Below are 24,119 nucleotides of genomic sequence, written 5' to 3'. Positions count from 1 at the left end.
CATCGGTGGCCACCCATTGTGCATTTCTTCCGAATGCTGTGGAGTTGACCCTCGACCTCAATGTTGCTATGACGTGTAAGTGAAGTCGTGCATGGATGTGATGTCTCCGTACTGCAGGCTGTAGCCAGAGCCAGAGTCCTTCTTAGACATTCTCTGCCAGAGCACTCTCAACTTTGCTTCCATGTGTGAATAAACAAACGTCCCCATGATGTCCCCGGTATAACGTTATATTGTCGGGTCCTTAAGACGTCTTTGAAATGACTAAATGCAAATGTCATCCGAGGGACCTGACGGTGACGTCCCCAGAAAGTCCTGCACCGGACGTCACGCAATAACCAAAGGATAACTTGCTCCGGACGTCAATAAGGTCACCGGAACGTACGCTAGAGAACATGACGTTCGGGACCAATCGGGGACGTCGTGAATGTCCACATAAGGTCCGGGGAACGTCCCGTGTTTGTCGGGTATCAACTAACTATACGCTGCAATAGTAGGTTATTAAACTGTAGACGGGCTCTGGTAATATCAGTAGAAGAATAGAACACTGATGTTGCATTTGCAACAAATTATTCCGACTCCGTGAGGAACGCATCGTTAGTAACAATGTTGCAGTTGTGGCTGCTGGCCGTGGCGTTTGATTGGAACCTCATAAAAACCTCTAGGGCGATTTTCATTATTATCTTTTAAGGCATAGAGATCCGGGGCTATTCCCAAGACATCCGGGGCTATAGCCTCGAATGCCCAGGTCTAACGACGCCACTGGTCCTTAATTTCAATGCCAATTTGCCCATTAAAGGCAGCATTTTCCAATGTGGCCCTTGTTATGTTTTCACTGTGTCATTGTTCTGCCACCACACACAAGTATTACATGCAATTTTAAATGAACAGATAAAAAAAAATAATACATTCATCCAAGTTCTGTGTTGAATCACAACCACAAAATGAGAGTTCACATAGCACAAATGTTGGAATTGTAAAGGAAGGCACAATGCGCTCTCAGGATGAGAATTGCATTGGCCATCAAAAGTTTAAACGTGTATTGAACATTTAGGACAGACTGGTGAAGCAGTGGTAATATTACGAAAAACTATGATTAATCTGACTCCATAAAATTAAGAACTTGACACTTGACATTTACCAAGTAGTTTATCAACTATAGCAGAGTAGTGGCATGGCATACGAGAAGAAATATATAAATGGTGGGTGAATTAACAATTTATTGACAATTTATTACCAGTAAACCATAAAGGCCTTACGCGTGTGATTTTATTCACGCTGCTAGGCAGCCTGGATTCCATGGACTTCGTTTTCACCTCAACGAAGGAATCAATCACAGAATGGAGGGGGGGCAGCAAGACAATGACGACACACCGAAACGGTTATGAGCTACGTACAGATGCATTTGATAGACATTCGTAGCGCCCAATAAAAGGCTCTGGGCATTCGTAAACCACGTTTCAAATACGAGAAAATGTACATGTAGTTCCCAGAGCCCATCTTAATGAGATGAGGTTTGGCGTTAGCCAGGCTACCATGAAGGTAGATGTGACCAAAATCACTTAACAATGAGTGTAAAGTAAAACTCAGATAGGTCAATATACTGTAACAAAGTAACAAAAGAACAAAGTTAACCAAATAACAAACTTAAACTGAAACTTAACAAGTTAGAATGTGAAATACACCAGATAAAACTCATCAAATTCATCAAATAAAGAAATAAATTCCAAATAAAGGAGAGAGAGAGAGAGAAAGACAGAGAGAGGGAGAAAGAAAAAGACAAAGAGAGCAAGGCCTCCTCCAGAAGAGTGGGCAGGCAGGGCAGAGCCTAGCCAGTCTAAGACAAGAGGCAGAATAGAAGAGAAAAAAAAATAAAGGCAAAAGTGAGAAGCATCTGTGTTCTCCCCTTATATCTAAAAACAACTTAACATATTAACATATAGATGGCATTCATCTGGAAACCCCCGAATCACCAGGGTATCTCTGTTATCTGAGAGCAGGGGGTGTGGGCGTATGTCATCAAATATCAAATATCCCAGGTTACAGAAACATCATATGCATTAACTTTACTGTTACAACTGACAATACAGTATTTCTCACATGGTGACTTTAAAAATGATATCAAACACGAGCAGATTATAATTTCTCCTTTGACAAATATAGTTAGAGTTCAGGTATTTTCCTGTGGTCCAGGAGAGGCCTGGGACTGAAACCTCAAAAACGAGTATACTGTACATTGCACACTGGAGGATATTTTTTCGTTCAAAAAAATATATCCTCCAGTAGGCGATGTATACTCGTTTTTGAGGTTTAGTTCTACTGCACATCATCAGCACCTGGAAAAAGAAGGGCTGTGCACAGGGATTTTGAACTTTGATGGAGGCCTGGGACTGAGTTAGGCCCTCAGCAGGGTGACAAGAAATGAGATCAAATGGCAGCTGAGACCAGATACTTTCTAGTTCACCGTATGAATAAACAGGGGTGCTGTTGATTACAAAAGCTTTTGTCAACATGAAACCTTTCCACTGGTTTAGGTATGCAAATTGCTGGCCTTACAGAATGATCAAAGGGTTTAAGAATCTGCGCCAGCTGTACCAACACAGCATAACACAGCAACACACACACACACACACACATTTACTGTAGGTGTTGCTCATGTTATTGCCTTCTTGCTGCTGAGGTAGTAGCAAAGTCTATACCGTTATTTTTAAAAGCATGTCTATATTCCCTAAGTGCATTGACATTCAAAAAAGTACGGAATTTTAATTCCATCAATTCCCATATGATAACACAAGCATGTTAACTAAAATAGTCTCGAATTCATAAACCTAGACAAGAAATGTAGCTATGAGGATATTGCATATTGTTTGAAGTACAATAATCCATGTAGCCCAACATAGGGCCCCTGCAGAAAAACATAATTAAAAAGTTATGGTTTTAATTGTGGATTTGTTAAACCATGCTTAAAATTAAGTGGCACAACAAAGCTCAAATGATATACTGCTAAAAAAAATTAAGGGAACACTTCAATCATCCACTGGATCGGTACTCTGACACTGTTTGGCTCTGAGAACAGGTAAAACTTTTGAGGTGAGTGTTTTATTTTGCAAGAACTGTCAGACATTCTGTGAATGTAGTTTGAGAATGGAGAAAAGGGTGGAAGGTTTCAAAAAATGTGTTTTAACAATTGTGGAAAACTGTAAGTGTTCCCTTAGTTTTTTGAGCAGTATATTTAAACCTGGATCTGGACCTGGATGATGTTACTCTTGTGATTATGAAACATCTCTGCTGTCCCCTTGCCCCCTCCATATAGTTCATAATGGTCATTCACAGTCCTGAGACATGATGAACTACATGACAAACTATGACAAGAAATTTCAAGTCATGCCTGGATTTTGAAAACAGGTGTGTTGTATGGACAGACTTAAAAAGCAGGTGTGTAAAATCAATGAAGGATAATTGCAATACAGTGGGAACATTTTGATCATTATCTTTTCATTGCAACTCACAGATGTGGACACAAATGACAATACTGTGCACAACATACAGGCAAGGCTGGACTAGTAATCTGGCACACTGCAGGATTTTCCCTTAGAAGGATATTTTGTGAGTGTTAGTTTAATTAGTCCAAAAGTCAATGGGGACAGTCAGAGGATACTTTGTTGAGGGAGGGGGGGGGGGGGCACTTAAGCCGAAAGGAAATTATTTGAGAGTATTTATAAATGAGATCAAGCATTGGTCTGAAACTAAGCACCATGCACTCTGGTGGCTATTTGGAAAAAGCTCTGCTTAGCATGCATTTGCCCTGCACATGTCCTGTAGTTTTAGATTTGTACTTGTTTTCCAAGCAAGACCACGCAATATCCCAAGAGTGTTCTGAAGATAGCAAATATAAAGTGATTATATACTGTATATGCAGACAAGACTGCAAAATCACCAAAGTATACTGTAACACCATCCTGATCATTATTCTAATTGCTCTGTTCAGTGCTGAAGTCCCCCCAGCATATATTGCAAATTGTAGTCTCAGTACTGGTCTGGGTCTGGCTAAATCCATGTTTTGGGCATCAATTGTTGACATTGACAAAGTTTTGAGCATATGTTAGATTTGTTTGATGGCCATGACAGCGCAGGTGATCCTAAAAAGAAATGTGTGGAAATGTGGAAATTCATTTAGTGTGATGTTTTTTCTTTTTGGAAATCATGGACTCATCTGGGCTAAAGAGGAGAGGGTCTATCCAAGTATCCAACATATCCAACAGTGCTCAGTTCGAAACCCAACATCTTTGATGGTGTTGAGGTGCATTAGTGCCTACAACTTGGGCATCTTGCATATCTGGCAAGGCACAATCAATTCTGAATGATGTATACAGGTTTTAGAGCAACATATATTGCCATCCAGGCAATGTTTTTTTTTCCTTGAATATTTCAGGAAAATAGTGCCAAAATGAATTCTGCACATATTTAAACCGTACTTTATAGAGGAAGAATCTGTGTGCTAAAATGGCCTGTCTGCAGTCCAGACCTGTCAAATTAGGTGTATCATGGAATGAAAAACATTATTAACAATACCTCATACTGTGGGACATAATGGGACAAAATGTAATTCTCAAAACTTAACTGGTCTTCTCTGTTCCTAAACATTTACAGAATTTTGTTGAATAAAGAGGTGAAGCAGCACAGTGGTAAACATTCCCTGTCCCAACTCTTTTTGAAACATGCTTGAGGCGTGCAATTCAACATGATCATATATTTTCCATGAAATAAAATTTTATTTGTTGTTTCTGCCCTGTTTGCTGCTAAATATGGGTTTACAAGACTTGTATATTATCACATTCTGTTTTTATTTGCATTTTACACAACATCCCAACTTTTTCTGATTTGGGGTTGTACAGGCTGATGGGTGTACAGTCACTACATGTACACATAAATTAATTATGGCTCCCCATGGATGAAATTCCATGAAACTTGGGTTAGGGGCGATTAAAACGGTATATCGTTGCATTTTTATTTTTTAAAGGGGGGAGGGTGGAAATCACAAATGAGTGGTTATGGGCTAGGTTGATGTGGGCCCTTGAGACCAACATACCATAAAAACAATTCAAAGTTCAGGAAGTTGATGACGGAAAAAAGTGAATAATGAATATAATGATATAATTCTATATGATAGAATAATGACAAAAAAAATCTTTGTTAGCAGCGGTCATCATTTTAGTAAGGTTGTTGCTTTGCTTTTGGGAAACACACCCCAGGGCCAGTTCCTTCAAAGACTCAGGTGCTATCTTCAAATGCTGGACAGAAAGTGAAAAAAGTTTACATTTTTTTATTTTAATAAACAAAAGTTTGGATGCAGTGTTTTAGTTGAAATTAGGCTACACCACAATGGTCAAAATCTGATGTTAAGTTAAGCTCAATGGTGTCTTGAACAAATAGGCTAGCCACTAGACAAAGAGGAGATATGCTTTTGAATTTTCCTTTCCATTTGGTTGAATGACACAGTTGAAATAGGTTTATTGCAATATAGTTAGAACCGACAAACAATTTTCATTGTTTCACTGATTTGGAAAATCACTCTTTATGGTAGTCGACTCAACTTGGTTACTTTACTTTTACATAGATAGATAGATAGATAGATACTTTATTGATCCCCAGGGGAAATTCAGAACAGCAGAAAAAAGTAATTAAAAGTATATAATATAAAAAACACACACAATAAGCACAGTAGAAGATAAACAATATACTAAATATACTAAAATACAAATTATAGTAAATGACACTTAATCTAAATCAATTCTAAAAACAGTATCCACATAGTGGGTGATTAATCAAGAGGCGCGTGCAATGACTGAGGCAGGGACTGAGCCTGTGATTCTCTGTGCATAGTAAGGTAAGGTGCTCTGTGTGAGTGACTGTCATGGTGATGGTGCAAATGAGTAAGTCCAACAGTGCAACAATGCAAGAATATAGTCTAGATACCAGCATAAAATAAATATGGACATATCATAGAACATCTGAAGCTTTTTTTCTCTGTGTATCACTCCATCGGACTAGGAATAATGCTACATTCATTTACACTTCCTCTCAAAATAAAAGTCATTGCACATTTTACTGCTCAATTTATTGTGGCTCTCTTTCTCTGTGTCTCACTTCATCAAACTAGGAATATGGATACACTATTCTACACTTCCTCTGCTCAAGTGCATACATTTTGCTGTTTCATAATAAAAGTCCTTGCATATTTAACTGCTCAACTTCTAAAACTGCTGGAGCTCCTGTCCCTAATCCGTGTTGCCTGAATCCCCAGGAGCAGACATGATGGATACAAAATAAAAGTACAGACAGGAAAACGGGACAAGACCCCTACAGTACCTACCACTCTGCAGAATGATTCCTGTGTATGGTAGGCTATATTTCAGTAATAATTCTATTATGTTTCATAATGATGTTTAGCTAATTATGTTTGCATAATATTTATTGATTGTGTTTTTATCACTTTTTCAGACAGTAGTTACTGTAAATCATTTAGATATTGCCCATATTTTGTAGCCTGGCGAGCCAGGCCCACATCAAGATGTAGGGTCTGGGAACTTACCATTGGCAGTGCTCAATCCGGGGGGCGGGATAAACGGTTGTCTTTCAAATTTCCTCTACACGCAATAGGACAGCGCTATGAGTCCCATGCGTTTCCCACCAGCGGAGCTAGTTGGCTAGTTCAAACTTTTGCCAACTTAATAAAAGCTTAACTCGTGTCACACTGTTCGCCAACAGCAACATCCATCTTATTTGTTTTCAAGTAGCAGGGAATTCAAGCCAAACCGTTGCAACTCTGCCATCAATCATCATGTTAAGCCCACCTAACGACTCTATACACGATTTGATTGGCCTGATAGAAGTTTAATTTTTCGAGCTCACAAGCCAACGGAGAGTTGCTAGACTAGCCCTGGCAGCATATAATTTGCTGCCGCTAGGGTGCGTCTAGATTTCTAGGCTAATTTCAACAGTTAATAGGCTAATTTAGGCTAATTTAACAGTTCAATATGGGCCTCCAGAGCACAGCACTGCATATTTAGATAACAGACAAAGCCTAAATAAAGCTCATTTTAATAAGGCAGCAGAATCTATTTGCTTAGTTAATACCACAAGCAGGATCCTAAGGACAAAAAAGGACATATCAGTGGATCAGCTCAACACTTTATGATGGTGTTAGCAACAGAAAAACTTAGAAGTGGGATGGCATGCCGTGAGCCCATTATAAGAGTACCCACTATGTAAGCTCTATGGACCCCCAGGAAAGGTTGTGTGAGGGATCCCAGAGATGGGTGACGCGTGTTGGGCTGGAAGAAGTATGGCTGGTGGGTGATTGAGGGACGCCACTGTGCTTAAAGGAGAAATACTTAGTTTTTTTTAGAGTTTTAATATAGATCTTCGCTTCTCGAGGTCACCTAGTACTGTTGGTACGAAAAAACCATGAAAACAATCGTTTTACCTAGTTTGAGTTGCTAAAGCCAGCAGCTAATGTAGCCAGGCAGCTACAGCGCTACACTCTGTGGGCATGTACTGTACATGGGAGCTCACGGATATGCCCTCAGAATGTAGCACTATAGCTTCCTTGCTGCGTCAGCTGCTGGCTGTAGTAACGAGCTAGGTAAAATCGATTGTTTTCGTTTTTTCCGTACCAACAGTACTCGGTGACCTCAATAAACGGAAATCTATGTAAAAAGTTGCCGGATTTCTCCTTTAAGTGCATGAACACTTCCCAATGGAGAGGGCAGTGTGATGAAGTACCGTCACTACGGTTGAGCATACCACTGCCATACAAACAAGTCTGGGTCTTTGCCGTTGCTGTTTAGTACGGAGGAGACCCAGGTTCGAGGAAGGGTGGGTTGACTGCCCTCTCCATTGCTTACAACCAGTATCACTAAGCTGAAACAATTTAAAACACATTTGGGTGATACATTCAGTTGTGCCTTCAAACTAAACAGAACATACACAGTCTCATAATAAATATGACAACAGCATGGTGTTTCAACTATGGAGCTGGAAGCTGGTTGCACATATTTGAAGAACCAACATAAACAACAGTAACATGTCTTTAATAGTGACAGAAGGTCAAGGATGAATACAGAATACAGTATTGCTTCTTTTTACATGTCCCAGGCAGAGAGCCTATATGAAATACAGTATGACACTGAACACCAGTAATAAAACCGCTGTGCTCTTCATCTTGGTATAAAATGTACTAGTTCAATCACTGCCAAAACAAAAGTACTGCCACATCCTACGTATGCATCGTGGGCATAAATAGAATACAGCACATTCATATTTGAAGGACATATTAGTTACATGCAATTTATTTCAGGGAGCCTCCAAATCATTGGGGAACAACATTTTGTAATCTGATATTCACAGTCACCACACAAAAACAAACAAGAAGCCCTTGGCCATAAAAGCAAAAATGCCTAGACAAGCTGATGGGGTAGACATTACACTTTAATTATGATATATGATAACAATTGCATTTGTATCACACTGGTATAAAAGTACTGTTCTATGTTCATACTGAAAACATATTCATGGACAACATGTGCCCCTTCCAATAACTTCTTATTCTAGAATAGTTTTTTTGCTCAGTTAAATATAGCCACCGATTTTGACCATAATGAGCATCTCCAGGTATCAAATGGTTTTACAATTCTTTAAATCCTAATATATCTCATAAATAAATCAGTTATAATACACACAAAACCATCCCAAAAAAGGCACAACATTAATTATGACCCTTACTTTGAGGTTTACTGTTATACAAGGATACAAGGATACAAGGAAGTTTATTGTCACATGCATATGTGGAAGTAAGAAATGCAGTGAAATTATGTCTGGTGTCAGCCTATTTGTGCATTAATGGGGTGGGGGGGGGGGGGTAAAGAGTGCAGTAGAAGAGGGGTTTAGTAGATTAAGTGGCAAGGGCTGCATAAAAAAGGTGGTGGAGGATTGGGATTGGGTGGGGGGCACCAACAAGGAGCACCCAAGAGCAACAGGGGCAAGGAAAAACTCCCTTACCTTACATATGTACACTATACATATTATGCAAAACCCTCTTAATCCACCGGACCACTTTTCTTGTATTTTTTTTTTTTATCTGGCTCATACTTCAGACCAGGAAGAGAGTAGTATTTAGCGAGTAGTGAAGCAAAATTATTTGATTAATGTATACTACTGTACATGTGGAGAGCATTCACGCACCATCGTTATCTCATTTGTGATGGAGGTAGTGTTTAGAGGCTTTTGCATCTGAACTCTTCATATACAGTTAACATAAAATATTGGACTTTTTGGCCTTTATGATGATAGGAGTGTGAAGAAACTGACAGAAAACGAGTGGGAGAGAGAGATGGGGTGGGATCAGGAAATCCTTACTCAAAACTGGGCACTTGGTGGTACAGGCGCTGTTGCCAGTCTCACCACAGCACCCCCCTAACACCCTCCCCCCCCCCCCCACACACACACAATTTGCTGGGGGTTTTTGTGTCCTAGTGAGGTTGAGGTAATGTTTAAATAAATCCAAACATATCAAACACACATTGCCTTATTAGAGCTCTGCTTAGTTGACAGAATACGGCCAATATAAGGACCTGCTGGGAGTATGGGAGGGCTACAAAAGAGGCCAGGGGGGATCCAGTGCACAGTAAGTCATTCTTTGTTTTCACAGACACAGACAGGAGGTGGCTCCTCCTATTAGAGAATGTGTCATGGCAAACTCCATCTCTTAATCTCTAAAGTATGGAACTAATACACTTAAGACTGCTACACGTTATGTATTTACATTACATTTATTCCTATACTAAAATACTTGACTTTGTATGTTTTATCATTTTTAGACACTCTAACAACAGTGGAAATTGGAATCTGGTCTTGGGAGAAAAAGGTAAGTCACTACATCTGATTTATCTGAACAGCTTAACGATTGTCTTCAAGTAAACAAAATGTTTTGGGGGCATTTACTAATTATTGCTATGAACTGTGACACAGGTGTAGCTCCATTCAAGGCTTAACTTGTATTGAAATATTCAATCTTTGCAGCAAATTGTGTCCAATATGTCTACACCATTAATTACTTAATGTCCCTAGTTATGACTCTAGTGCCTACACAGATCTTGAATTTTACCATAATTCACGGATAGCTTATGCCTAAAAAGCTTCAACAGAGAAGCACCGTCAGATTCAACACTGCAAAAAATAATATATCTAAGTATATTATTAGTATATCTAATAATATATATAAGTGTTATAATCTTATATTAAGATAAAACAAAGTTAGCATTGTTTTTAGTATAAAGATACAGTACTTACTTTACATTACATTACATTACATTTGGCTGATGCATTTTTAGCCAAAGCGACTTACAACATGGTAAACAGTTTAAGTTTTAAAGCAATTCTCAACAATTTTAGGACAATTTAAAAAACGGTAGAGTACAGTAAGAATAAGTGCATCAGTGAGTGCTGTTTTTAACAGTTACGTGTCAGTTTAAGACGGCTGGTGAGTGCTAGGATCAGCAAGACTTGTTGTAAGTGGTGCTATGAGAGGAGATGTTCTCTAAAGAGCACTTTAAAATAAAAACAAGTAACACTATCTGCCAGTGGATTAAGTAATTTTATCTTAATTTAAGAATCTTATCAGGAACCGTATGTAAGAAATGTATTTCAATTAATCATAAAATGGCCCTGATATGTCACTAGACATTAAGAAATCATGTTCATTTCAAATAGTTATATCACTGACAACAGTAGTCCGGCCAGGATATTGTCATTTAAAAAGTGAAGTTGCAGTCCTCAACTGATGTTGATGTTGTGTTTTGTCATGTCATGTTGTGTTTTGGCCTGATGCACCACCCTCCACCTATCTACTAATCACGAAGTCAGTAGTGTTTCGGCATCCAGGTTGGCAACCTTGAGTCAGGAGGGAGGGGGAGGGGATACACCACTCTACATTAATTTGAAAGTGATTGCAGTACCAGTTTTGGCCACAATCTTACATATGGTTCCTTTAAATTAAGATAAATTTACTTAATCCACTGGCAGATAAATTTACTTGTTTTTATGTCTGAAGATATAAGAAGATTTTGACGTATTTTAAGTCAAATAATCTTACAAGAAAGCTCAAAGTAAGTATATTTATACTAAAAGCAATACTAATAGATTTTTTTATCTTAATAAACTTGGTAAGATATACTTTTCTACAGTGAATTAATATGCTCATAAATCACTTCAGTGGTTTGTACAGTATGGTGTGTTTGGATATGTGTGTATTCAATGTGTATATTAATATGATGGTAATGGGATTATATTTCAGAACAATAATGCCGTTTCTAAATTGTTTCCATTATTATTTAGATATCGAAAGACTGTTTTGTATGTGACTTTTTAATTAATTGTACAGTTTGAGTACCCTATTGATAAACTCCATGGCCTGGCAAACAACTGTGGTTTTCCATGTTTTGTCCCCTAATGATTGTACTGTACTGTGTCTGTACATGTCTAACTATTTAAAGCATTTTATGTTGAAAATGTCTGCTCTTCATGTTCATGATTAATACAGTAACCAGCAACCATGGGAGACGGTGAAATGGCCGTGTTTGGCAAGGCTGCCATCTACCTTCGTAAGCCTGAGAGGGAGAGAATTGAGGCCCAAAGCAGGCCCTTTGATGCAAAGACAGCTTGCTTTGTGGTTGATAAAGAGGACTTGTACATCAAGGGTACAATTAAAAAGAAGGAAGGTGGCAAATGTGTCGTTGAAACACTTGAAAAAAAGGAGGTACTTTAGCAAGGCTGTTAAAATTGCATTTTCACAGAAAGTTTCTTGAATACATCTCTTTGTTAAAGCTGTTTTCTACATTTGTTTTAGGAAAGGACAGTGAAGGAAGATGAAGTCTTCCCCTTGAATCCTCCCAAATATGACAAAATTGAGGACATGGCCATGATGACCCACCTCAATGAAGCTTCTGTCCTGTATAACCTCAAAGAGCGTTATGCAGCATGGATGATCTACGTAAGCATTACACCTTTGAACTAATAACAAAAAATGAAAAGCTGGAAAACCAATCCTCTTTATTTCTTCATTCTAGACCTACTCTGGACTTTTCTGTGTCACTGTGAACCCCTACAAGTGGCTCCCAGTGTACGATGCAGAGGTGGTGGCTGCCTATAGAGGCAAGAAGCGTGTGGAGGCCCCACCCCACATCTTCTCTGTCTCTGACAACGCCTATCAGTTTATGCTCCAAGGTATACTTTCAGTTTAAAGGTCAACACTGAATAATTTCGATACATAATATTTTTTATTAATTTATGTAAAATGCACCTTTCATGTAAAACTCTATTTTGCTACACAGACAGGGAGAATCAGTCAGTGCTGATCACGTAAGTGTCAATGCACGCCTTAAAACTTTTTTAGAATTTTAATAGAGGGCTAAATCTTTGCATTATCTTCTATATAATCTTTTGATACACTTTGTAATTGTGATATAGAAAACTGCAAATCTTCTGTTTAATACAGCGGAGAATCTGGTGCTGGCAAGACTGTAAACACCAAGCGTGTCATCCAGTACTTTGCAACAATTGCAGTGGCTGGTGGTGACAAGAAGAAGCAAGAGCAGCCACCAGCCAGTAGTGGAAAAATTAAGGTAAGGTCCTCCCTTGCATATTTAAAAGCTAATTATCACATAGCAACACAGACATGAACTTCAATAACGATATATCTACTGACTTGCAGGGCTCACTTGAAGACCAGATTATTGCTGCCAATCCACTGTTGGAGGCTTATGGTAATGCTAAGACTGTGAGGAATGACAACTCTTCACGTTTCGTAAGTTTAGTTTCTCATCTTAACTCTTACTTCAGTTTTGTAGTTTTTAGATAATCAACTTCTTAGGGTTTTTTTTAACTCACACTTACAGTATCATGTACCCAGATTGTTATATCTGTTATATCTCATTTGAAAAACATCCTCTGATTTCTACTTAAACCACACTTTAAATTGCTTTTTATATTAGTAGCCTAAAGGCAGTATTTATATTTACTCTTAGGTCTATTTACTAAATGTTTATTGAATACTTGAATATTTTTCCTCACTTGTAACCTGCTTTGGTTAAAGGTGTCAGCTAAATGAATAAATCTAATGTCAAAATGTAATTTCAATCAGGGTAAATTCATCAGAATTCACTTTGGCACATCTGGAAAACTGGCTAGTGCTGATATTGAGACTTGTAAGTATAATTATCCTGCATTTATAAAATGTTTCACTATTACTGCCTTTTGTCAAATCAAAATACATACTGTACTTCCCTATGTGAATAGACCTGCTGGAGAAGTCTAGAGTGACATTCCAGCTTCCTGATGAGAGAGGCTACCACATCTTCTATCAGATGATGACCAATCACATGCCTGAGCTAGTTGGTAGGCTAACCCATTCAAACAATACTGAATGAACACATTAGATGTTGATAGCTGAAGATGTGTATGATGTTTATGGTGTGTTTTGTTCCCTACAGAAATGTCCCTCATCACAACCAACCCCTATGATTTCCCCATGTGCAGTCAGGGTCAGATCGCTGTGGCCAGCATTGATGACAAAGAGGAGTTGGTGGCCACAGATGTATGATTTACATATGTCTAGGTTCTTTGGTTTCTTATTTCAGAGAATGTAGAGTATGAAAATAAGCATATCATTTATCATTTCAGACTGCCATTGACATCCTGGGTTTCACTAATGAGGAGAAATTCACCATTTACAAGCTGACCGGTGCTGTGCTCCATCATGGCAACATGAAGTTCAAGCAGAAGCAGCGTGAGGAGCAGGCTGAGCCTGATGGCAATGAGGGTAGGATACATAAAGGAACACACCAACTTTTTGGGACTTTAGCTAACCGTATTCCCCAGAGTTAGCTAAGTCGATACAGTACATACCCTTCTCATCTCCGTGCGTGTTGTTACTAGCTTAGCACAGGTTTCTCGAAGTGGCCGGTTCCAATAGCCTACACCTCCCAATAGTGACAAAAGAACTCCAACATTTTCCTATTTACATGCTGTGATTTGTATAGTGACAACGTGTACAAATAACAATGTCAAAGGAGACACAGCCGTTAAGCGTATGTAAGCACCGCTCCTTGGGGTTTGAAGAAGTAACACCGGAACTTTTCAGGTGCGGCCTGCAAATCACTCCGCCCAAGTACTGTGCTTCACCTGAATGTGAACATTCTGTACCAAATCTGTTGAGAGTGTCAGCTTTCAAAAGATGTATAGTATCACTATGGTGCTTTGTGATATGTTGCATAGAATTGATGATGTACAGTACGGGAGGAGGAGGGGGGCACTGTAACAAAACCGGTCCCGGGGTGCCTAGAGCTAACATATTACAATACTCTAGTGAACTTCTGTCAGTTCTTCAAGTTTAAATTAGTCTTGTTTATTGTAGTATTTTACTATGTATAATTTATATATCAACATATAACTTTTCCTCGTCTCATAGTAATTCATTTATTATATTTATTACCCACATCAAAAACCTCTGTTGTTTGTGTTGCACATAGTCTTTAAGCTACACTTTCTTTTGGTTTAGAGAGATAAGATGAATGTGGACAGTGTTTTGCCTGAAGAAGACCCAGAAGGGTCGAAACTTTGCCTTTGTACATTACATAATATGGGAGTCTAAGTGTTGCGGACATTATATTTTTTTTTCATGAATGTGGACAAACCTGCATTATATGCGGTCCCAAATTTGTTTGGATTGTGGAGCATGAAATTGTTTTCCAAGCTATACATTTTGAATCCCTACAATGCTTCACTGTTGCACTGTTTTTAGAAGCTGACAAAGTCGCTTATCTCCTGGGCCTGAACTCTGCTGACATGCTGAAGGCTTTGTGCTACCCAAGAGTGAAAGTCGGAAATGAATATGTCACTAAGGGTCAGACTGTGCCACAGGTATTATTCACTAAAAAGTTCACTTAAGATGACAAACCACTTGGCAGTATTTGGACAAAATTACTAGTAGTAAAATGACCTGCTTTTATCCTATAAGCATTTTACTTTTTGGTCTCTGAGCATAGGATGACCACTGCTTGAATATTCTTTTTCAGGTCAATAACTCAGTTGCAGCCTTGTCCAAGTCCATCTATGAGAGGATGTTCTTGTGGATGGTCATCCGTATAAACCAGATGTTGGATACTAAACAGCCAAGGCAGTTCTATATCGGTGTGCTGGATATTGCTGGCTTTGAGATTTTTGATGTAAGCATAAGTTAACACCATTTTCACTCACTCCACAATGTGGTATAATTTCAGTAGGGGGCATTCATATTACAAACTATTTTTCAATCACAGTACAACAGCATGGAACAGCTATGCATCAACTTCACCAATGAGAAACTGCAACAGTTCTTCAACCACCACATGTTTGTTCTGGAGCAAGAGGAGTACAAGAAAGAGGGCATTGATTGGGAGTTCATTGACTTCGGCATGGACTTAGCCGCTTGCATTGAGCTCATTGAGAAGGTCAGTTTCAATCAGTCAAATGACCCAAGTGCTAGATTTGTATTGTTTTATAATATCCACTTTTAAAACTAAGCTCATCCAACAGCCTATGGGAATCTTTGCCATCCTTGAAGAGGAGTGCATGTTCCCCAAGGCCTCTGACACCACTTTCAAGAACAAGCTGTATGACCAGCATCTTGGCAAAACTAAGGCCTTTGAGAAGCCCAAGCCTGTCAAAGGCAAAGCAGAAGCCCACTTCTCCCTGGTGCACTATGCTGGCACTGTGGACTACAATGTTACTGGGTGGCTGGACAAAAACAAGGATCCACTGAACGATTCTGTTGTGCAGCTGTACCAGAAGTCAGGAGTAAAACTCCTACCTACCTTGTACCCACCTGTTGTTGAGGGTAAAAAAACCTATACCAGTCTATAAGCTAATGCTACAAATATCCCGTGTATGAATTTCTATATATGTAACTTAATTACTGAATCCATCATTTGTATTTCAACAGAGGCTGCTGGTAGTAAGCAGAAGAAGAAGAAGGGTGGCTCCATGCAGACTGTGTCATCACAGTTCAGGGTATGTATATTAAACCAATAACAAACAAATCAATCATCTAATCAAGAAAGGTGAGGGGATTTTTTGATTGCATTCTTATCTCAACAGGAGAACTTGGGCAAACTGATGACCAACTTGAGGAGCACCCATCCTCACTTTGTGCGTTGTCTGATTCCAAATGAAATTAAGAAACCAGGTAGAGAGCTTTTGATGATGAAATAGCTTTTCATTATTCTTCACCTTGTATTTTCTTTGAAAAATACAAATATCTATATTTGCAGGTCTTATGCAAAACTTCCTGGTCATCCATCAGCTCAGGTGTAATGGTGTACTGGAGGGTATCCGAATCTGCAGAAAGGGTTTCCCAAGCAGAATCCTATATGGTGACTTCAAGCAGAGGTGAACTGAAAAAGCCAATAAAGCATTACAGATATTCAATAGATAGATAGATAGATACTTTATTGATCCCCAGGGGAAATTCAAGGTCTCAGTAGCATACAGACAACACACACACATTCACTAACAGCAGAAAAAGTAATTAAAGTATATAATGTAAAAACACAACTAAGCAATAAGGACAGTAGAAGATAAAGAATATACTAAAATACAATACTGCATTTAGAGAGGAAAAGGTAATAATGTATATGGACATGCATTTATTCTATCCAGATACAAAGTGCTAAATGCCAGTGTCATCCCCGAGGGTCAGTTCATTGATAACAAGAAGGCTGCTGAGAAGCTCTTGGGATCCATTGATGTTGATCATACCCAGTACAAATTTGGACACACAAAGGTAGAGAAGTGTCATGTAATCTATTATCTGACTATCATATGTACAGGAGCAACAAGAGCACAGGGAACTAGAGCACATTTTCTGTGTGAGATTAATGCTTATATTGTCATTCATCCCTCAGGTGTTCTTCAAAGCTGGTCTGCTGGGTACCCTTGAGGAAATGCGAGATGAGAAACTGGCTACCCTGGTCACAATGACTCAGGCTCTCTGCCGTGCATACCTGATGAGGAGGGAGTTTGTGAAGATGATGGAAAGGAGGTAATTGTTTTCAATTAAAAGTATTCAACAATTGGAAGTATGAGTATTTATTTTCAAGGACAAATGATTTCACAAACAGTTGTTCTTGTTTAGAGAATCTATCTTCACCATTCAGTACAATATCCGCTCATTCATGAATGTCAAGACTTGGCCATGGATGAAGGTGTACTACAAGGTCAAGCCTCTGCTGAAGAGTGCTGAAACTGAGAAGGAGCTAGCCAACATGAAAGAGAACTATGATAAACTCAAAGAAAACTGTGCAAAGGCAGAGGCCAGGAAGAAGGAGCTGGAGGAGAAGATGGTGGCTCTGGTACAAGAGAGGAACGACCTGGCACTGCAAGTGGCATCTGTAGGTCTATACTGTACAATTTCAATATTCACTTTCATACAAATACCCAGTCTCAGCATTGTGTTTTCAAAACAAATCAGATGTCATGTTTACATGTTATATTTACAATAGGGATCTGAGGGTCTCAATGATGCTGAGGAGAGGTGTGAGGGTCTTATCAAAAGTAAGATCCAGCTCGAAGCCAAAGTCAAAGAGACAACAGAGAGACTGGAGGATGAAGAGGAAATCAATGCTGAGCTGACTGCCAAGAAGAGGAAACTGGAGGATGAGTGCTCTGAGCTCAAGAAGGACATTGATGATCTGGAGCTGACCTTGGCCAAAGTGGAGAAGGAGAAACATGCCACTGAGAACAAGGTTGGAAATTATAAAGAGCCTACCAATGTAATCTGTAAAAAATAAAGCATCTACAGTAAGTTACACTGTTTACTAATGTTAAACTTTCCCCGTGCAGGTCAAGAACCTAACTGAAGAGATGGCCTCTCAGGATGAATCCATTGCTAAGCTGACAAAGGAGAAGAAAGCCCTCCAAGAGGCCCACCAGCAGACCCTTGATGATCTTCAAGCAGAGGAAGACAAAGTCAACACTCTGACCAAATCAAAGTCTAAGCTTGAACAGCAAGTGGATGATGTAAATTCTTAATCTATAGTCTATAATATGAATCTAGAGTATAAACAATCAATATTTCCCACATATTAACTTCACATTTCAAATTGGCAGCTTGAGGGTTCCCTGGAGCAAGAAAAGAAGCTCCGTATGGACCTTGAGAGAGCCAAGCGAAAGCTTGAGGGTGACCTGAAGCTGGCCCAGGAGTCCATCATGGATCTGGAGAATGACAAGCAGCAGTCTAATGAGAAGATAAAGAAGTAAAGGCCTTATCTATTGCAAAATGTTACCGTTCAATTCCTACTGTATGTATGCAGCCAACTTCAGAGATTATTCTTCCTTTATCCATTATCTTCCTTTTCTTTACTCTTTTTCCAATCAGAAAGGACTTTGAAACAAGTCAACTTCTAAGTAAGATTGAAGATGAACAATCACTGGGTGCTCAGCTGCAGAAGAAGATCAAGGAGCTTCAGGTTTGATTATTCTCTATCAACTAAAACTCTGAGTTTGTTTGCAGGTTTTTGTCTTACATTTTTCCCCTCAAAAGGCCCGAATTGAGGAACTGGAGGAAGAGATTGAGTCTGAGCGTGCAGCTCGTGCCAAAGTTGAGAAGCAGAGAGCTGATCTCTCCAGGGAACTTGAGGAGATCAGTGAAAGGCTTGAGGAGGCTGGTGGTGCCACTGCTGCTCAAATTGAGATGAACAAGAAGCGTGAGGCTGAGTTCCAGAAGCTGCGTCGTGACCTTGAAGAATCCACCCTGCAGCATGAAGCCACTGCGTCAACTCTCCGCAAGAAGCAGGCCGACAGCGTGGCTGAGCTGGGAGAGCAGCTTGACAACCTCCAACGTGTCAAGCAGAAGCTTGAGAAGGAGAAGAGTGAATACAAGATGGAAATTGATGATCTCGCCAGCAACATGGAGGCTGTTGCTAAAGCTAAGGTTGATTATGTTTACCCTCATGTTATCTTTTAAACAAACCAACTTCCAATACTTTGGTTAACTTTTTGCTACTAACGGACATTTTGTTAAACAGACAAATCTGGAGAAGATGTGCCGCACCCTTGAGGACCAACTCAGTGAAACCAAGTCCAAGAGTGATGAGGCTGGTCGCCAGGTCAATGACCTCAGTGCTCAGAGAGCAAGACTTCAGACTGAAAATGGTGAGCTTGGCCGCCAGGTTGAGGAGAAAGATGCTCTTGTGTCTCAGCTGACCAGAAGCAAGCAGGCCTTCACTCAGCAAGTTGAGGAGCTGAAGAGACTGAATGAAGAGGAGGTCAAGGTACTGATATACTGATGCACCAAGAGAAAACAAATTGGATTACATAGAACACAGTATGTGAAAGGCTTTAACACCCTCACTTGTTTACAAATAGGCCAAGAATGCCCTGGCCCATGCTGTTCAGTCTGCACGCCATGACTGTGACCTCCTGAGGGAGCAGTTTGAGGAAGAGCAGGAGGCTAAAGCTGAACTGCAGCGTGGCATGTCCAAGGCCAACAGCGAGGTTGCTCAGTGGAGGACTAAGTACGAAACTGATGCCATCCAGCGCACTGAAGAGCTTGAGGAGTCCAAGTATGTGCTAAAGATGGCAAAAAGTGAATTTATATATGGATATTGACCACTAAAACGTTCTATTTTCTTGGGGGCAAAACCATCATGTCCTCTGACTTAAATCTTGTGCTTTTTCTTACAGAAAAAAGCTTGCCCAGCGTCTTCAGGAGGCTGAGGAGCAAATCCAGGCTGTCAACTCCAAATGTGCCTCTCTGGATAAGACCAAGCAGAGACTCCAGGGTGAGGTTGAGGACCTCATGATTGATGTGGAGAGAGCCAATGCTCTAGCTGCCAATCTTGACAAGAAGCAAAGAAACTTTGACAAGGTAATACCTTCCAAAACATCATTCAGATAATGAATGTAGGTAAAATGAACAAATAAGCCTCACAACAAAAACTGTTTCTAAAAGGTCCTGGCAGAATGGAAGCAGAAGTACGAGGAGGGTCAGGCAGAGTTGGAGGGTGCCCAGAAAGAAACTCGTTCTCTCAGCACTGAGCTGTTCAAGATAAAGAACTCCTATGAGGAGTCTCTTGACCACCTTGAGACCCTGAAGAGGGAGAACAAGAATTTGCAACGTGAGTCAAAATAACCCAATACGTATCCAACTCAAAACATATTTTTAAATATTCCATATAATATGTTTACTGTAATATAACTGCATATTTGCAGAAGAGATATCTGACCTGTCTGAGCAACTTGGAGAGACTGGAAAGAGCATCCATGAGCTGGAGAAGGCCAAGAAGACTGTAGAGACTGAAAAGTCTGAGATCCAGACAGCCCTCGAAGAGGCTGAGGTAGAAACTCAGATGGGCTTTACTACACAGTGAGAATTGTAAATTATGTTCTTTATATTTTACTATTCTTAATTTTGCTATTTAGGGAAGTCTTGAGCATGAGGAGTCCAAGATTCTTCGTGTCCAACTTGAACTCAACCAGATCAAGGGTGAGGTTGACAGGAAGCTTGCAGAAAAGGATGAGGAGATGGAGCAGATCAAGAGGAACAGCCAGAGGGTGATTGAGTCCATGCAGAGCACTCTGGACTCTGAAATCAGGAGCAGAAATGATGCCCTGAGAATCAAGAAGAAGATGGAGGGAGACCTCAATGAGATGGAGATTCAGTTGAGCCATGCTAACCGCCAGGCCTCTGAGTCCCAGAAACAACTGAGAAATGTGCAAGGTCAACTCAAGGTCAGTTATAGAATAAAATATTACAAGAATCCTGTGTGATTTTATCTATCCATCATTACTACTCGATTGATAGTAGAAGTTTCTCCAAAAAACAACATAAGATTTCATCCAAACTGTCTCTTGGTAGCATGACATCTTTTTTGTCATTCCATGTTTTTATTATTAGGATGCCCAGCTGCACCTTGATGATGCTGTCAGAGGACAAGAAGACATGAAGGAGCAGGTTGCCATGGTGGAGCGCAGGAACACCCTGATGATGGCTGAGATTGAGGAGCTCAGAGTTGCTCTGGAGCAGACAGAGAGAGGCCGCAAAGTGGCTGAACAGGAGTTAGTTGATGCCAGTGAGCGTGTTGGCCTCCTGCACTCTCAGGTAGAGACATATTTTTTCTCACAAAAGAGAATAATTTCAATCATATCCCCAGTTCTTTCAAAAGATTTTTCACTATTTAACATATTTGAAATTATTTCTGAATGTTAGAACACAAGTCTGATTAACACCAAGAAGAAGCTTGAGGCTGACTTGGTTCAGATCCAAGGCGAGGTTGATGACATCATCCAGGAGGCTAGAAATGCTGAGGACAAGGCCAAGAAAGCCATCACTGATGTAAGTGATATTTATGAAGTGATATTTTTTCTAAATTCATCCCTAATGTATTAAATATATGAACATTAAGAAAGTGTTTTCATGCAACCTTCCATAAACAATCATGCTGTCATCTAGGCTGCCATGATGGCAGAGGAGCTGAAGAAGGAGCAGGACACCAGTTCTCATCTGGAGAGGATGAAGAAGAACCTGGAGGTCACTGTGAAGGATCTGCAGCACCGCCTGGATGAGGCTGAGAATCTGGCCATGAAGGGTGGCAAGAAACAGCTCCAGAAACTGGAGTCAAGGGTAAGTGACTAAATTTGGATGAGAAGAACATTTTTTTTAAAGAACGCAATGAATAAAATGAAGACATTGTCTGAAATGAAAATGTTGTTTATATAAAGGTCCGTGAGTTGGAATCTGAAATTGAGGCTGAACAGAGACGTGGTGCTGATGCTGTCAAGGGAGTTCGCAAATACGAGAGGAGAGTGAAGGAGCTCACCTACCAGGTACAAAGTTTATTTAACCACAATGGAACAACATTTAATTTAACTCAAGGAATACAATGACTGACAGATTGTTTTTCTTTTCAGACTGAGGAGGACAAGAAGAATGTCACCAGACTGCAGGACCTGGTTGACAAGCTGCAGCTGAAGGTCAAAGCCTACAAGAGGCAGGCTGAGGAAGCTGTAAGTAGCTTCTTATATTGCCTAAAGGGGTGTAAGAAAGTATCCATGAAATTGAATATTGCAACATTTTATTAGACAATACTGTATTGATTTTCAAAAACATAATATCGATATATTTTTATTAATAGTTTACATGCAAGCACTTATTTTTGTTTCGTTTGTTATCGACATATGCAGAACTGTACTGTATAGGCCTAGTGTACTGAATTGTTTGTCTAAAGCAAACTTCCTTTACTTACATTTTAGGCGTATGATGGTGTCTTCTTTATAATATAAGTTTTTCTAAATTTCTAAAGTGTGTTTTTCTACACTTCTGCTTGGAAGAGTCTTGCGCTTGGGTCCTCCTGCCTAAAACCTGACAGTACAAACCGACAAAGGACAGAGGAACAGGGGGGTAGAAATACACAGACTAATTAACAGAAAGACAGAGGACTGGATGAGACCAACAAGACAATAACAGGGAGCAGGTGCAAGCATAAATGGAGGGAAACTAACCAGACAGGAAGTACAGGTTGGGCCGTCGCCCAGGGCCTCGCGTCTGATGGGCCTCGCGCCTGGCCGAAGATGGCATTAAGCGTTAAGCTTCATTAACGCCTATTTTAAGCAAAAAGCTTAACGTGGCTTAATGTCCTAAAACAATGATCAGTGATCACCAAATTTCTCTCATATTGTTCCTCATAATCACTAAGAACCTTCAAAAAAATTTGCATGAAGTCATATTAGGCCTATGAACTTTAGGCTACCTGACGTGACAGCATGTTTCTTCAATCTCCTTCACTGACGCCTATGGAAAAGGCTTAACGGGCTTAATGTCCCAAAACAACGATCAATGATAATCAAATTTCTCTCTCATATTGCTCCTCATAACTACTGAAAACTGCCTGAAGTTTTTTTTGTTCTTTTTGAGCAATTCCGAATCCCAGGACAGTAAACTACGTGTAAAGTAGGCTATCGCATGATTTTATGGCCGTAAGTGAAAAGAGCCTCGCACCCGTCAAGTTCGCACAAGGCCTCACACCCCCCTTGCGACGGCCCTGTCAGCAGGGAACCAGTATAGTGCATTTTGACCAACATGACATTAGCCATTGAAAATTCAAAAAACAGCAGACATTTGTACAAAATCAGGTGCATGGATGTACTCAAACATTGCTATTTGTTCAAAATGGGGAGAAACTGCCTAACTGCAATGATGTGCACAAGTGATAAGATGATATGGAGTTTGAACAAACAATTTTGAGAATTACCATTCTGATCTGAGAAATGTGCCAAAGCAACAGAGGAAAAACAGTAAAACAAAAACTGTTAGCTTCAAAACAGAAGCCTCTGAACTCAAACATATTTGCTCATTATTAGGAGGAGCAATCCAACTCCCACCTGTCTAAGTTCAGGAAGGTTCAGCATGAGCTGGAGGAGGCTGAGGAGCGTGCTGACATTGCTGAATCCCAGGTCAACAAAATGAGAGCCAAGAGCCGTGATTCTGGAAGGGTAAATCACATTTACCATATTTTATTATAAGCCATCATATGTTCATATTTCATACATTAAATTCCATTAAATTTCTCAATTTCTCTTTCTTAGGGCAAGGAGGCTGCAGAGTAAATCCTGTGAAATCTTCTGACTAGTCACTCAGATGGATTAATATCCTGATTACTGTGGCTATTCTGTAACGATACATAATAAAAGTCTCTTCAGAATATATGAGTATATTGTTTTTAATGACAATCAGAATAATATGCTTATATTTGTAACATGTTTTGACTTCTCTAGTTGCATTTAAAATCAATTTAAGATTTATTGGTCTACGGAAACTGACTTGTCGGAAAGATGAAAGATGCTTTCTAGCTATCTGAAGGGAACACAATACTTTTACATTTTGGCATGCTCGACACATACAGCCACTGACAAAAGTATTGTCACCCCTTTAGAAATTTTGTTGCAAAATACATACAGTTTTGGAGTTTTTTTTTTTTTTGAGAAAACACAACTGAAACAACAATTGGTTTCCCCAAATTCAACACAAAATA

General features: G+C 39.7%; 1 protein-coding gene across 1 annotated transcript; it reads left to right on the top strand.

Annotated features, from left to right (window-relative positions):
* The first annotated feature begins 9,875 nt into the window (after positions 1–9,875).
* Positions 9,876–23,791, top strand: LOC121680846 (myosin heavy chain, fast skeletal muscle-like). Its single transcript, XM_042060394.1, has 39 exons — positions 9,876–9,922; positions 11,597–11,812; positions 11,903–12,046; positions 12,123–12,279; positions 12,387–12,414; positions 12,551–12,677; positions 12,767–12,859; positions 13,196–13,259; positions 13,351–13,449; positions 13,545–13,648; positions 13,735–13,873; positions 14,855–14,973; positions 15,129–15,278; positions 15,372–15,542; positions 15,628–15,928; positions 16,034–16,101; positions 16,189–16,276; positions 16,362–16,479; positions 16,750–16,873; positions 16,995–17,131; positions 17,225–17,480; positions 17,592–17,834; positions 17,932–18,108; positions 18,199–18,344; positions 18,467–18,557; positions 18,632–19,021; positions 19,116–19,361; positions 19,456–19,652; positions 19,774–19,957; positions 20,042–20,207; positions 20,302–20,426; positions 20,512–20,820; positions 20,987–21,190; positions 21,299–21,424; positions 21,542–21,712; positions 21,811–21,915; positions 22,000–22,095; positions 23,449–23,580; positions 23,674–23,791. The coding sequence occupies exons 2-39, from the start codon at positions 11,609–11,611 to the stop codon at positions 23,692–23,694; spliced, it is 5,820 nt and encodes a 1,939-aa protein (XP_041916328.1). The 5' UTR covers positions 9,876–9,922; positions 11,597–11,608; the 3' UTR covers positions 23,695–23,791.
* The last annotated feature ends 328 nt before the right edge of the window (positions 23,792–24,119 follow it).

Source organism: Alosa sapidissima, chromosome 13, assembly GCF_018492685.1.
Source record: "Alosa sapidissima isolate fAloSap1 chromosome 13, fAloSap1.pri, whole genome shotgun sequence".
NCBI classification, from domain to species: domain Eukaryota; kingdom Metazoa; phylum Chordata; class Actinopteri; order Clupeiformes; family Clupeidae; genus Alosa; species Alosa sapidissima.
This window is presented reverse-complemented; position numbering and strand designations above follow the sequence as displayed.